The 14,670-nt window shown below is 43.7% G+C and overlaps 1 protein-coding gene across 11 annotated transcripts in view; it reads left to right on the top strand.

Moving 5' to 3' along the window:
* LOC113035105 (glutamate receptor 3) overlaps positions 1–14,670 on the top strand; it is a 96,571-nt gene that overhangs the window by 61,143 nt on the left and 20,758 nt on the right. For 10 of the 11 annotated variants that reach the window (XR_013911695.1, XR_013911686.1, XR_013911698.1 and 7 more), the window contains exons 5-12: positions 197–250; positions 1,273–1,434; positions 2,157–2,324; positions 2,699–2,803; positions 4,830–4,934; positions 6,761–6,967; positions 9,004–9,377; positions 9,885–10,083. Coding sequence is in view for 8 of the 11 variants with exons in the window: in XM_026190416.2 (XP_026046201.1) it covers positions 197–250; positions 1,273–1,434; positions 2,157–2,324; positions 2,699–2,803; positions 4,830–4,934; positions 6,761–6,967; positions 9,004–9,377; positions 9,885–10,083 (1,374 nt within the window). In the remaining 3 variants the exon portion in view is untranslated. The remainder of the gene's footprint in view (positions 1–196; positions 251–1,272; positions 1,435–2,156; positions 2,325–2,698; positions 2,804–4,829; positions 4,935–6,760; positions 6,968–9,003; positions 9,378–9,884; positions 10,084–14,670) is intronic. The other variant, XM_080307040.1, reaches the window with a different exon arrangement.

The following is a 14,670-nucleotide window of genomic DNA, read 5'->3' as shown; positions in this document are numbered from 1 at the left end:
CCCCCCCCCCCCCCAACAGTGCCCCTTCCGTGTTATTCCTTAGAAGATCTGCTTTGTTTAAACGTCTGTGGCGGCATCCTGCGTGCTCACGGGATGCCGCCGCGTTTACTGTGATTGCTGTAGTCACTTACATTAGCCCTGGCTCTTAACTCTCATCTCACTGGTGGTTTACTGTATCGATGTTTTTCTCCCATAGGTTGTAACCCTGGGGAAGAACAGCCGTGGTTACCACTACATTCTGGCCAATCTTGTGAGTAATAACTATGCTGCTCCCCTGGGGTGGGGGGTGTGGGGAGGGGGACACCAGCTTTTTTTCTGCATGGAGTCTAAGTCTCAGCCTTGGGCGCAAATGTGCATGGACAATAAGTGGATTAAAGGCTTTTATATAGGACTGTATATAGTTGTTTCTCTCTCTACATATATATATATATATATACATATATAAGGCTTTCAATGTTTGTGCCTCATGCTTTATAAATCACAGTCCAGCAGTCACACTACATTGCAATTTTGCTTCAGTATACAGTCATATTTGAATATCAGTGAGCATCCTTAGCAATAAATAAACAGGATTAACCTTTTTAACGATCCTTGGAGGGCAGCCATATTTTTTCCCTTCACTCTCGGGAATGTAATGTTCATTTAGCCTTGGTATTAGCATGAGCGTTTTTAAGTGAAAGGCCGGCCCCGCTCTCACTCGCTGATCTCCTGCTGCCATTTCAAGATGTGATTATGCAGCAGTCAGACTCGTGTCCTTGCACAACATGACACAATTCTGCACTTAAAAAACAGTGATTTGACCATAAAAAGAAATAACTGTCATAGCTCCAGGGTCAAGAAGGAAATTTAAAGGCAGCTGGTGCAGCGTACGTTTTTAAAATGCATTAAAAAGTGTTAGGGGGGCTTTTTTTGTTGTTGTTTTTTAACATGGTAAGGCTTTCTGAATGAAACTAGGCCAGTTGGTTCAAGTAAAAAATTTAGACTCTACATGGTATGACACAAACTCTAAAGTATCTTCTGGCTGCTTGTGTATGTGAAAATGAATTCAGGTTCCACCGCAAAGTGTGAAGAGAAACATTTGCTTCAGTGTAATTGCAAACACATGCTGCTCTCTCCGACAGCACAGGATCCTTAATAAAATGCACCTTGCGCGCTGCCAGAATGGCTGCTAATATTTTGTGGAGCTTTGCCCCGGGTTATATTAAAAAACCTCAAAGAAAAACAAGTTACATGAGTCTCATCCTCCCCCGTTTCTCTTTTGTCTCGTCTCAGGGATTTTCTAATGTGAGCCTGGACAAAGTCTTCGCCGGTGGAGCCAACATTTCAGGGTTTCAGATAGTCAACCCTGAGAACCCGATTGTGCAGCAGTTTATTCAGCGCTGGGAGCGGCTAGATGAAAGAGAATTCCCAGAGGCCCGAAACGCCCCTCTGAAGGTGCTATGCTTGCAAGGCCTTTCATTGTGCATGCGGAGTGCAACGATCATCCTTTCTAAAGTGCTGTCTATTGGTTCTTCTCCTCTCATCCTCTGTTTGCCTTTGTCATTCTCTTGTCTTTCCCACCCTTTGCTTCCTCTGTCTTAGCGTTGCATCCCTCAGAGCAATCGATATATTGATAGGCAGCGCAAGCCAAGGTTATATTGCTGCTTCAATTTACATCTAATTAAACAATGATCAAGAAAGAAATGGATTTTGAATGGCATTTAATTAGATTTTGTCACGGTGCGCTGGTCAACAAACAAGTGGCTCTAGCCTCCGTGGTGAAAAGGTCAGGCGAAGTTGGAAGGGAAGTGCGTGGGAGATAAAATCATGCATTAATTCTCTATTTAATTCTCCCCGCTAAAAAGTTTTCAAAGAGGTCCTGACCCTTAGAGAAGTCCTGGCTTTTCTAATCCAATCTATCTAATCTAGCTATTTTTAGCATGAGCAAGCTGTCAGAGGTTTCGCCAGCGCCGCCCAGACTGACCCGCCTGGCAAGTGCTGAAATGCAAGTCATGAGAGCAACATATAGGCTGAACAAATTACACCAGGATTTTCTCATTTTAACAGCTTTATTAAAAAAGCAGCAGTCTTTTTTTATTGATTTGTTTTTACCTCACACCAATTCAGCGTGTCTTTAGCTGTTTTGTTGTTTGACTTGCGTGTGTGTCTGTGTGCAGTACACTTCAGCTTTGACCCACGATGCAATCCTGGTGATAGCAGAGGCCTTCAGGTACCTGCGGCGCCAACGTGTGGATGTCTCTCGTCGAGGCAGCGCCGGAGACTGCCTAGCCAATCCCGCTGTACCTTGGAGCCAAGGCATAGACATCGAGAGAGCTCTCAAAACGGTAGGGTGGGGGCGGGGAAAATGGAAAGCGAGTGGCAAGCTAAAAACTAAAGAAAAGGCTGGAGGAAGCGAAGCACAAATAGCAAGTGAGAGAGTGATAAAGATGGAAAGTGACAGAGAGAAGGGAAGAGAGTGTAGAGCTATTCTCCTCCCTCTGCCTGCAGATATCTCTGCACAGAGCTCACTCAAAAATCCAGGCCCTCATTACCATAAAACTACATCTTTTATTAAAGCGTATCCAGTTCATCATTTGATTAACAGACAGCATGCACTTCAGTAGCTCCGTGGACTCCAAGTACCTTAATGCCAGCTACAGTATGCAACCTGGGTTATAACTACTGCACATTCCACTGTGTCTTTCTGTCTGCCCATTAGGTCCAAGTACAGGGGATGACTGGGAACATCCAGTTTGACAACTATGGCCGCAGGACCAATTACACCATAGATGTTTACGAAATGAAAACAGGTGGGCCGAGGAAGGTAAGAGAGGCCGGTGGCTGTCATCTATCAAATGTGACGTACAGACCTGATCAAAAAAACAAAAAACATTTCATCTCTCTCTTTAAAAAATCTAACAGCTGGCACACATCAAAATCATGGAATCTGGCCAAAGTGTAATTTATAAATGATTTATTTCTCGGCTCTAAAAGAACAAAACTCAGTGACTGTTGGTCACATGTTGCCTCGAGCCATTTAGAGACTAATGCATGATTGTGCAGAAGTGGAAAACATTTTCAAGCAAGCCTGTACTGCCATTTATTAAAGTACTGAGGGCCAGGTGGGACCAGCAGGGCTGAGAGGACAGCAGAGAGTAATGCTGATTGCCTTTCTCCACCTCTGTTAGGTAGCAGCACTGATGAGCTATGCCGAGTATTACAAGCCTCACAAATCAGTCGTAGCCTGCAATCTGATAGCTAAAGCTGTCCTATCAAAAGAATGATAGAGAACTATTTCGTTGCTGTAGGATAGCACAGATTTGATATTTGGTCCTCTTCTGACAGTAATTACCATTCAAATAACCAATTACTGTAAAGGAGGATCCAAGAATTCCTCTGGCTCCTCTTCAAAATGCTAATTCCCAGTGGTACATTCACATTATAACCAGCACCATATGATGACCTCTGGTTTTATTTCATAACCTCTCTGAGTTCCAAGAGACAGCTGTGAATTTCTCGTTAGCTGGATAAGTGTGGGCTCAGTGTGATGTGATGTGTGATTATGCCGCCTGCCTCCCAGGCCTCTAAAGCCCACACTTCAATTAGCATTGCAAAGCCCTCACAGCTATCCCTACACTGTCAAACAGAGGAGGAGAGAGCGGGGAGAGGGGCCGGGAGAAAGGAGGTCAGCGGGAGAGAGTGAGGGAGCGAGGGAAGACGAGACAAGTCGGGCAGGCTGGGCGGCACTTTGTCATGGACCTGGAGCCCCAGTCACCCCAGTGACAGTTTCGAGGATGAAGGTTCTTAGCTGTGACTGTCACGATTGATGCATGGGCTGATATCTGTCCCAGCTGCTAGGGGGTGAGATCAGGACAGTGCCACTGGAGCAACACTCCGTGACACAGGTCCCAGCAGCCGTGTCCCTCGAGCAAAGTGTCTCAAATATCACTCAAGGACTAGAGAGCCTGGAATAAGCATTTAATAACGTCCAGCACCGCCCCGCCCGCCACCCCAAATCACCCAGTCTGCCAAGTGCACTTAATACAGCCACAGCTGTAACGATCGGGAGCTCAATTCTGAGGCGTCTGCTGCTTTCTAGCGCCCCCACTTGGTGCTCAGTCTCTGCTGTACACCTGTTTGTCCCAAACATGAAAGATCTCATGCAAAAGAGAAAAAAAAGAAAAGGAAAAGAAAAAATGCAGACCAGATGTGAAGGAAAGAAAAATCCAAGCCAGCAACAGTTAGACTTTTGGCAATAACATATGCAACACGTTTCATCACGAGCCAGAGCAGCCATTATTTCAGACGGGCAAACAAACACTTGACATTGGTTTGACTTAAGCATCTGTAGAGCAGAATGCAGAGTAACTACAGCGGCAGGACAGAGTAAAACTGAGGAGCCACTGCAATATTATGCTAGATTATTAAACGTGTATGCGGTTCACAGGTTTGAATATCAATTATTTACCATAAAAAGGTGGAAGGGATTGAAGTTGCCATTTGCTCACGGATTGCAAAGGAGCAATTGGGTATCTGAATTTCGGGTGGATCGTAAAAGGCAAAAGTCCCTCTGTAATCACGTCCGTTATCTGCACGTTGAATGCAGAAATGTAAACGCAGCATTCTATGCCCAGAAAACTGTACCTGTTTATCTGGTCTGTTTTAGTACTCTGCTCATGTGGTTGAACATCAGGGCAGAGGCAGCAAGTCTCTGGGGAAAGCTCCGTTGTTTCAATGAGCTCTGCAGCGCTGCATTTCCCTGTAATATTTGTTCATTTCCCTTCTGTATGCTCACTTATATCTGGACCGTGGGCCGGAGTGCATCACTAACCGCTGCTTTCTCTTTGCAGATCGGATACTGGAATGAGTACTCGCGGTTTGTAAATATTATGGATCTGCAGGTCTCCAACGACTCCTCAGTGGAAAACCGAACGATTGTGGTCACTACTATTATGGTACACTTTCCACGCAATTTTAAATGTTTCACGTATTCTGCCACTCAAGGTCATGGTGTTGATTCCAATGAGTGATACATTCTGTCCTGGGCGGGTAGAACCACATCTTTCTTGTGTTGCTTTCCATCCACTCACTACACGTTGAAACAGTCGATCCGGCTTGGAGGAGTGTTTCAACTGTATCCGTGTGGGTGTCAAAGCATTTTGATTTTCCATACTTCAGTGGCCTGTCGTAGCAGTGACATCACAATAATGGTATAAATGATTATGGTTGACTCCATCAGTTACAAAAAAAAAAAGCATACAAATGCATACGTAAGTAGACCTGTCTGTCCTCATCAAGTAAATGTTCAATGACACTTGGGATAGACTGGCCGCAGAATGACTACAGAATGATACTGCAATGGTTTCCCAGGTGGGGCAAAGCAAAATAAACAGTATTGGATGGGGATGATGAGAAGGTGCTGTATTTCTTTTCCCTTGTTATCTCCCCTTCAATCTATTTTGTATTGCTCCTGCTATGTGTTCTGTGTTGAAGTATGCACAGCTTGTTAGCCTTTTAAACGGAGGATCATGTTCGAGGCACTTTCACAAAGGAACATATAATCACCAAATATATTTTCGATTTCTTTTCTTTAAACTGGATTTAGTAGGTAAATATTTCGGGCTTATTGGACGGCTCCCATATTTACTGACTGTTTAATGGCATTCTAATTACCTGTTCTCCGCAAACAAACGCTTCAAAATGACAAAGAAAAACGTTTGGAAAAGTGATAAGTGTCCATGGGATTTATGCAAAGCTAGATCTTCATCTGTATTCCGAGCCGTAAGCCGGCGTCACTCAATAGCGAGAGGAAACATTTAACATCTCCAGGTGAAAAATACAGTCAGGAGGCAAACACGTGTTAACAAGCAGAAAATACTCAATGGATCCAAGGTTAGGGGATACGTTCAGCACAGAACAAACAAACCATTGCTCTCCTACTTGCACTCTAATTGTGTGTGGCTGTAATGACAATGCCTGCTCTCCTGAGCAGTCCTATTGTTTGATAATGATGATGATGTGCTCAGTAAGAGAAAAGACGAGCTGCACCGGCATTTTGAAAAGGAGAGGAACACTAGCACGCTCCTGCTCTCCTGATCTAGTTATTTTATTTTACAGAGTACTCGTTTGCTCTTTTTTTTCCTAGATAGCAAACAACAGCTTTTTATAATCATTTTATTTTATATTATGGTTTTTTTTTGGTTTGTTTTTTTTGGAATGAAACAGCCTTTAACTGCGCATTGATGCAATGTGCTTGAATATGTCGAGATACTATGGGCACTCTCTGATCCCTCTCCTGTCACTGGCATTTACTTATGAAACCCATTCCCATCCCCACCCACCTCTGAGCTGACCCACACCTTGCCTACCAATGACTCCCAGCCCAGCTTACTCTGTGGAAGTGAAAAACTTTTCTTTTTTCTAAATTATTTCCCATTGAAACGATTATCCTCTTTTTCATTGACCCCCTTTATTACGGCCTTGGGCTCAAAAATGGGTTGGGTACATTGGCCTTGGTGTCTGCTGGCTGCCACCGCTTGATGAAAGCAGTGTGAACACTCGGTCACGCTGCTGTTATCAGTGCGTATTTGTGCATTCGCAGGGCATCATCTGTGTATGCACGACTGCATGGATGTGGTTATAGCAGCTTCTCATATTCTGTGTGTGTGCGGGAGTGCGTGCGTGCACAGAGTTATGTGAGAGCGTGCATGCATACATCTGTATAATGGAATCTGTGCGATGGCATGGGAGTGAATAAACCAGCGTGTGTTTGAATCAACAGGAAGCTCCTTATGTGATGTACAAGAAAAATTATATGCATCTGGAGGGGAATGACAGATATGAAGGCTACTGCGTCGATTTAGCATCTGAGATTGCCAAACATGTTGGAATTAAGTACAAACTGTCTATAGTAATGGATGGAAAGTACGGAGCCCGAGACCCTGAGACCAAGACGTGGAACGGGATGGTGGGTGAACTGGTCTATGGGGTGAGTACTGGGAGTCTCACTGATTACATGACAGTTTGCAAGGAACTTCAACATGAGAGGAGATCTCATTTTTCTATCTTAAGGTTATCACCAACCCATAGTGAACTCATCAGCTCTCGCCCAGTGCAAAAGCCTAATGCTGGCCCAGGAAGCTCAGCTGTGAGTGAATTTGTCAAATGCAGCCTGAAGCATTGGGGAGTTGGTGATCATCTTGAGATGGAGAAAATGAAATCATTTCTCAGTGCTGTTCATTGCAATTAATGCTCTTTGCTTTAGCCTGAAAATCCTAACTCTCTTGCAGGCGATACCGAGGTAGGTGGAAGGCAAAAGAAGGAGTCCATATGGCAAACACACTGTAATAACTTTGATGAATGAAAGAGTGTATGCCTTTGAAGTGATTGTGTAATTATGCTCAATGTTTCATGTGTATGATGAATACGCCGCATTGTAAATTCACAGCTGAGAAAATCTGCTTTAGAATCAACAGCTAAATTGTGGCTTGCGGTTTGGAACAACAAGATCCATATGTGGCGCGCTCCATAAACGTTGAACCTCTCAGATTAGCGAAGGGTCACACCGTGTTTTACATCTGACGGCGCCCGGGCCCGTGCGACACCTCCAGCAATCCAAAATTGCCTCCCCTCCCGCCGCCCCATCCAACCCCACCAACCCGCTCACCCCTCTCCAAGGCCACAGCGGTTGAGCGGGGGCCAAATGCAAAATGCATGAGGGTTTGGCTTCCTCATCTGTTCAATTTCCTAACTATCAGCTTGAGAGATTGCCTGGTTTGATGTGCTATCGCCACCAAATTATCTTTCAAATGGGAAAAGACCACTCCTTGCAGATGGAGGGGGAGGAGGCGGGGAGAAAAAAAAATCTTCCAATCACATCTCTGTCAAGTCTTTCCAGGCCTGTAATTTTACAGCAGGTGGGCCGGGACTAATAGTTTTGTACATTTTGACCTTTTGACCAGTAAATTAATTTGATTTTAGTTGTCTTTTAAAGGTTAGGCCCGAGGCTGCTCTTTATTGCTTTGTTTCCCTCACCATTGATTGAGCGCTGCTTACGCCCGCACCCCGGATTAAATGGTTATAGCTGCTCGCAACGTTGTGTTGACAGGGCAAAGAAAACAGTCGTGTTTATCGGCTCTATTTGTGTTGCTCCTCGGCTGACCTTGTAAGAAACATTTTCTGCCTCCTGCTGATTCAGTCCAATGTTTTCTCGGTTTCGCCGCGAAAAAAAGAGAAAAAAAACAACAGCCCAGGCCGATATGAAGAATCGTCTTCTGCGTATTGTCTGCTTTGAAGAGGAGCAGTTATTTAATTAATCACATACACAAGCTGCAGTAACACTGTTGAACATGATTAATTATTTTCTTCTGCCTTTACAGAGAAACCCATTGTGATTTCTAAAAAGGCAGCACCACCTCCGTGGATGTGTTTTGATAATATAATGTGATTGAAGCAGCAGAGCAAAGGAGGGGGATAAAGAGAAACAGCTTGGGAAAAAAAAAAGAAAAAAAAAAGCTAATGCCAGAATAAACAGTTTGGGAAACCCGGCGTGCTGAATGCCATGTGATGAAGTGTACACAGGGAGGGCTCGCAGATTTCTCTATGCAGCAACCTGTTTACATTTCGCAAATTAAAAGTTAACAGTTCTAATTAGCATGCGCACTTAACACTTAATTTTGCCTTGTGTTTGATTGCAAACAGTTTGTTTTGATTCATTTAGCGCTCCAAGTGTTGGCTAATATCCCAGGTCACGACAAAACACACGGCGCAAATGTGACCGTGCTTTCTCTCTTTGTGTGCGTGACTGTGCATGTGTGTGTGTGTGTGTTTGTGTGTTTTTCAGCCTGTCTTCCAATGTGGTGGCTCATTTATGAAAATGATATGTATAAAATGTATAATAAAATATTGTTGTTTTATATCCCCCTCAGCTCCAGCCATTCAAACATAAAGAAAAGAAATAAATAAATAACCTCTTTCTTTATGCAGGTCATAACTAACACTTGCTGTGCATGTCCCTGTTTCCAGAGAGCAGATATAGCCATTGCACCTCTCACCATTACACTGGTGCGAGAAGAGGTGATAGACTTTTCCAAGCCATTTATGAGCTTGGGCATCTCCATTATGATAAAGAAGCCGCAAAAGTCCAAGCCCGGTGTTTTTTCCTTCCTGGACCCTCTGGCCTATGAAATCTGGATGTGTATAGTGTTTGCCTATATCGGGGTGAGCGTGGTCCTGTTCCTGGTCAGTCGGTTTAGTCCTTATGAGTGGAACCTCGAGGAACAGGATGAGACCAAAGACCCTCAGACTCCCCCCGATCCTCCCAATGACTTTGGCATCTTCAATTCTCTCTGGTTCTCGCTGGGCGCCTTCATGCAGCAGGGCTGTGACATCTCCCCCAGGTGGGTCAGCTCCAGTAGACACAAGGAGTGGACAGCAGATGAAAATAGAAAAACAAATCTGATGACTACATGAAATCTTAATTTTCTGTTCTTCTCCTTTTAGGTGTTCATTGCTCGTGCTAATTTTGCATTCGTTGCAGCTATCATACAGTATATGCAATGTCAGTGTCAGTGAGCGTACGATGAAATATTTATCACCATAGTAGACAGATCAATACGTTCCACAGGCTGTGAAATGACTTTTGAACCCTGATTGTTTCACAAGCAAATAAAGACTTGGATTGGAGTACATTTAAACAACTTGCCTTTACTTGTTCCGTGGAAATGTGCTGTTTCAGAGTGCTGATGCAGCACCAGGTTGCCGTTAATGATTTACATGGAAATTCTGATGACTGATGCAATTAGGTACATTAAACACAACTGGCAGATCTTAGCTGGTTGATGGCCACCACATGCCACCGTGTAATTACATCCCGTGTTTCCCTGTCGTCAACCCCTCTCTCGCAGGTCTCTGTCAGGCCGAATTGTTGGCGGTGTGTGGTGGTTCTTCACCCTCATCATCATCTCCTCCTACACAGCCAACCTGGCTGCCTTCTTGACAGTTGAAAGAATGGTCTCTCCTATAGAAAGTGCCGAAGATCTGGCAAAGCAGACAGAGATAGCATATGGCACTTTGGACTCAGGCTCCACTAAAGAGTTCTTTAGGGTGAGTAGTGTCAAGAAACTGCTTTATGCACGCATACACACACACAGCACAACACTAATCAGCCAGCGGCTCCTTTTTCTTTCAGCTCAAATGGCAAATAATGCATTTGGTTTAAATATTTTGCACTCAGGCGTTCTGAATCATAAAAAACTGCTCTGTGCAATGTCCTTGATCAACTCCTCCTTGCAACTTTTCCATTTTGTACCTTTAGTGCAGCACTCTTGACCTGCACAAGATTGCTCCAAATGAGGCGTGTTGACACAGAAGCAGTTCTTGAACTCTTATGACACAAACGTGAAATTTATGCAGTACTACTGCAGTGTGCAACCTTGAGGCACGGGGCCTGTCAGCAGAAAGCGTGGTAACAACACGGAAGACTCAGAGGTGATAAAAACAGGAGGCTAATCAAAGTACCCACATCAGACTCAAACTCAGAAGGGTCAGTTCATGAAGTGTAATTAGCTAGCTGGCCATGGCAGGCAAATTGGACCTGATGAAGAAGAGCCCTGTAGGTCAAACAGAGCAGTCTGAAAGACATTTTAGAGGGAATAAGCAATATGTCCGTTGGTGTGAGAGACTAAGCAGGCAATTAGGTTATAAATGAACTAAAATCTGAAGCAAAAGTGTATTAGTCTGCGAAAGGCTACACAGCAGTTAGACAGTGCTCATATCTGAGACAATCAGGCTTCTGATGTGAAACGCAGAGATGGCTAAAGCTCATGGCTGTGGCTACACTAGCAGTCCAGTGTTGAAAAAGCATTAACGAAACAGCACTCAGCCTGTGATGACGAAAAGGCAATATGACAGTCTTTTATCTTACGCTCCCTCATTACTCATCAGCAGGAGAGAAACAATTCATATGTTTCACAGCTGCAGCCTGTTGGCAGAAAGAGCACTTCATTTGTATTACCCCTGGGTTGCGTTGCTCACGACAACAAAATGCAAAGTCAATTCTGTGCTTTTTTTGGGGGGGGGGTTAAAACAAAGAAGGGAAAGATAGTGTCTGCACAGCTTAATGTTTAAAACCCTTTTCTTTTTAAGTCTGCAAACTCTGGGGCTGTTTAAAAAAAGGGGGCTGCACTCAACGGTAACATCGCACATGGCGCATGACCGCATCTTTTTTTAATTCTCTATACACCACCTCATAAATCTGTCATCACTTTCCCTTTCGCCAGAGATGCCGCGCAGGTGTGTAAACAGTGTACTATACGCCTTTGTGTCACACACATAACGGATGCCAGTTACAAATTAGCTTTAGAGTCTGACGACGGAGCCACCGAAGGTCTGCTGGTAGGAACTGTCTGAGAAGTGGTCGGGAAGTCTGGAGTTTTCTTGTGTTCTGTATAATGAGCGTCCTAGATACATCCCCGAGTCTTCAAATAGGAAATGACATGTGTGAGCTGCTCTTCCAAGGGACTTTTAATTAAAGCTGTAGAAAGCTGACAAGGAAAAAAACACACTGATTAATCGGAGTTCAAGTTCTATTTCAGATCTGTTTTCAGGAAATACATTCAGGCTTAATTAGACCCATACGGCATCAACCAGCTGGAAATTTTAAATCAAGTCCAAATTTTCAAACAAGACATATGTCATCATCTCTGACATTGCTGGCCTTGAATTTTTCATGATTTCACCTGGTTTATTTTCCAGAGCTCCCCGACAAAGAGGAACAGTGCTACAAAACATATTTATTACCTTTTTAGTACAAAGAAATACATAAAAAAGAATATTGCTTGTGGTAATAAGCTACCAAGCTCTCTAACTCCTGTGTGGATTTTAATGTATTAATATTAGTTGAATTATCCCATTATCTACTGGAGTTCAGACATTCCTCCAAGGCTGTTTTCCTCTGTGCCTGATAAATTGACACAGCTGACAGTGTGGCAATATTGCCATCGCTGTGTACACCTATGACAGAAATTTTAGAAAAGCTGCAGAGGAATTTTCAAAGAGCGGTGTCAGAGTCTGCTGATTCTGCTGCCCACAACAAGCTAGGACAGCTGGCCTGGGAGTCCGCTGACGTGCCCAGCGGAAGCCTGACTGGCTCTAGGCGCTTGGCACCGCCTCTGCCCGTTCTTGGCTCGTCTTCCCAAGACTACCCTGCTTGTTTGGGCACCCTTCTCTCCTCGGTCCTCTGTCTTCAGCCCGTCTGCTGCATTACCTTGAGACAGTGGCGGGATAGCTTCAAGCTTTGTAATGCTCTTCCTCAACACAGCAGCTGTCATGCTCTACTGCACTGCTGTGGTTTGTTTCATCATTTGAATTCCTGTCATGGATCTTTTCATGCAGCCAGTTGAATATTTGGGTTTTGGATGATTAGAAAATGATGAGTTGTACCAGCGAGGCCATGTTTATCCTCTTGATGAGGTTTTATTCCATCAGAAAGGCTTGGCTCAGTTACATTTCCAAATGTACATGGAGGCAGAAGCTGGATCATAATAACGGCCGGGATGATAAAATGAGCTGATGTGGCTGTTTAATTATGTGTAAAGACTGGGGTGAGACCATCAAAGACAACCACACTGCTGTCCCTTCATGCACCTCATTTAACAGTGTAATAATGAAAGAATGATAATTGCACAGAGAAATGAGAGTGCAGCATTGTTTTCTATTGTCCTCATAAGACTGCACATTACCCGCAAGCCTCAAGAGCGAACATCATGCATCTTACTGATCAGCAGGTGTGTTGGAGATGAGAGCAGCAGCTTGAGTGCAGTCACCAATGCATTTTACTAAGCATGAAAATCAATTTCACGTCTCAGCTACTGTGGTACAGACACGGTGGCTTCAGCAGGGTCCAACGCAATGTTTAATAAGCAGCTTTTCTTTTTTTATGCAGAGTAGACCTGCATTAGGGCACGGTAGCACGAAGAAGAGCAGTCAAGGAGATTTATGCAAGAAATTCTTAGGTTGCCCTGCAGTCATATGCAGCGCATTGTAACACAACTCCCCGAGCTCTTGTCACTTTGTGTTTCAGTACAGTGCCGGGTAAAGGGGTGGCTCCTATAAAGATTAGAGGCTGTTTGCATAAAAGGGAAAGCTGACAAAAGTGTCTAGCGCAAGATAGGCATAACCTCTGAGGAAAAACACCATACTCTGAGGGCCCAGGCGAACTTTAGATCAGCGGCAACAGCGGGCGCGAGAGCGGTTATTGGAGTCCAGCAACGAGCATCAAAGACGAGCAATTGGTATTCAGGGTGTAGCATGTGGCACTTCAATGACAAAGTACACCCCCAGAGCCTCAACTTTCATCTCTGCATACTTGAGATACAGGTAGTCCTGGCACACAGGATATTGGAGGAAAGTGGTGATGTCTACAAACAAAATGGAAGTGAAGTAAAGTCGAATGAAATGTAGTGGCGGTGTGTTTGGAGATGGCCTTTAAGATACACAAGCAGTGGAGCGTATGTAGGGGAGGCTATAATGAAAGCAGCCGGCCACGCCGAAGGAAGAATAAAAAACAGGTTGCGGTTCGAAGGGCAGTGGACAGCATCCTGGAAACGCTGCGTAATTCCAAATCAATACAGATTAAGCGGTTATTTAGAACAGAGAGGTCAGTTTCTTTGACTTTGAACTTTAAATACGTGTTTCTCCTTGAACAATTTAATGACATTATTAGCAATATTGCAATAATAGAATCTTCAGCTGATTTCAAGGAGAAGTGATCTTCAAAATACAGAAATGTAAACCTTCTTCACCTTTGTTTTCTCTTCCTCTCCATCACAGAAGACTTTAAAGACTGTTTTCAGGCCAATAAGCATTCTCTAGATTGCAAAGAGATACTTGCAGGGTAACCTGATTAGTCTCAGAGGAAAATCTTTTGTATCTAAAGTAGTTTAAGGTGAATAGTTGGTAATGGCAGAAAAAAAAATCTTCGTTTAAAGTTTTAACATAACTTTTCTGCAACTTCTTTTGTACTCGAAAATCCAAGACTTGTGTAAATCCAAATAAGACCATGTTTCACTAACTTCTGCAACTCGACTCAACTGCAATCTCAGTGAAACGTGTTTCTTTTTAAGCAGCCATTGTTTGAAAAAAAAAAAACGACCATATTCTTGGGGATTTTGTATTCTACAATCAATGACCACTCTCTTCACTCACCTCCTTTCACTCTCGGTGTGTTTATACACCACTCTGCATTTAATCATTAGTTATTATTAATCTCTGGCTCTCTTCCACAGCGTGTCTTTTGTCCTGTCTTCCTCCCCTTCACCACCAACCAGTCACGGCAGAAGGCCAGTCATCCATGAGCTGATTGTGCCGGATGTTTCTTCCTGTTAAAAGGGAGTTTTTCCTTCCCACTGACGCCAAAAGCTTGTTGATAGGGGGTTGTCTGATTGTTGGGGTTTTCATGAATCTATTATTGTAGGGTCTTTACCTTACAATATAAAGCAACCTGATGAATGTAAAAACAAAGAATTAATTTTTTTACCTGATTTTTGTTTCTCAGAGAAATGAGATCCACATATAAGGACATTTGTTTTAAATGTCAATAGAACAGCGGCAGTATAATGTCCTCGTATCTGGATATCAGGCCCTTGTAGAGCAAAATGTACTATTTTGGTCTAGACATCCCAAAATGTGATG

The sequence above is a fragment of the Astatotilapia calliptera genome, chromosome 2, assembly GCF_964374335.1.
Source record: "Astatotilapia calliptera chromosome 2, fAstCal68.1, whole genome shotgun sequence".
NCBI lineage: Eukaryota > Metazoa > Chordata > Actinopteri > Cichliformes > Cichlidae > Astatotilapia > Astatotilapia calliptera.
Note: the sequence above shows the minus strand (reverse complement) of the source record. Positions and strands in the feature narration are given on the sequence as shown.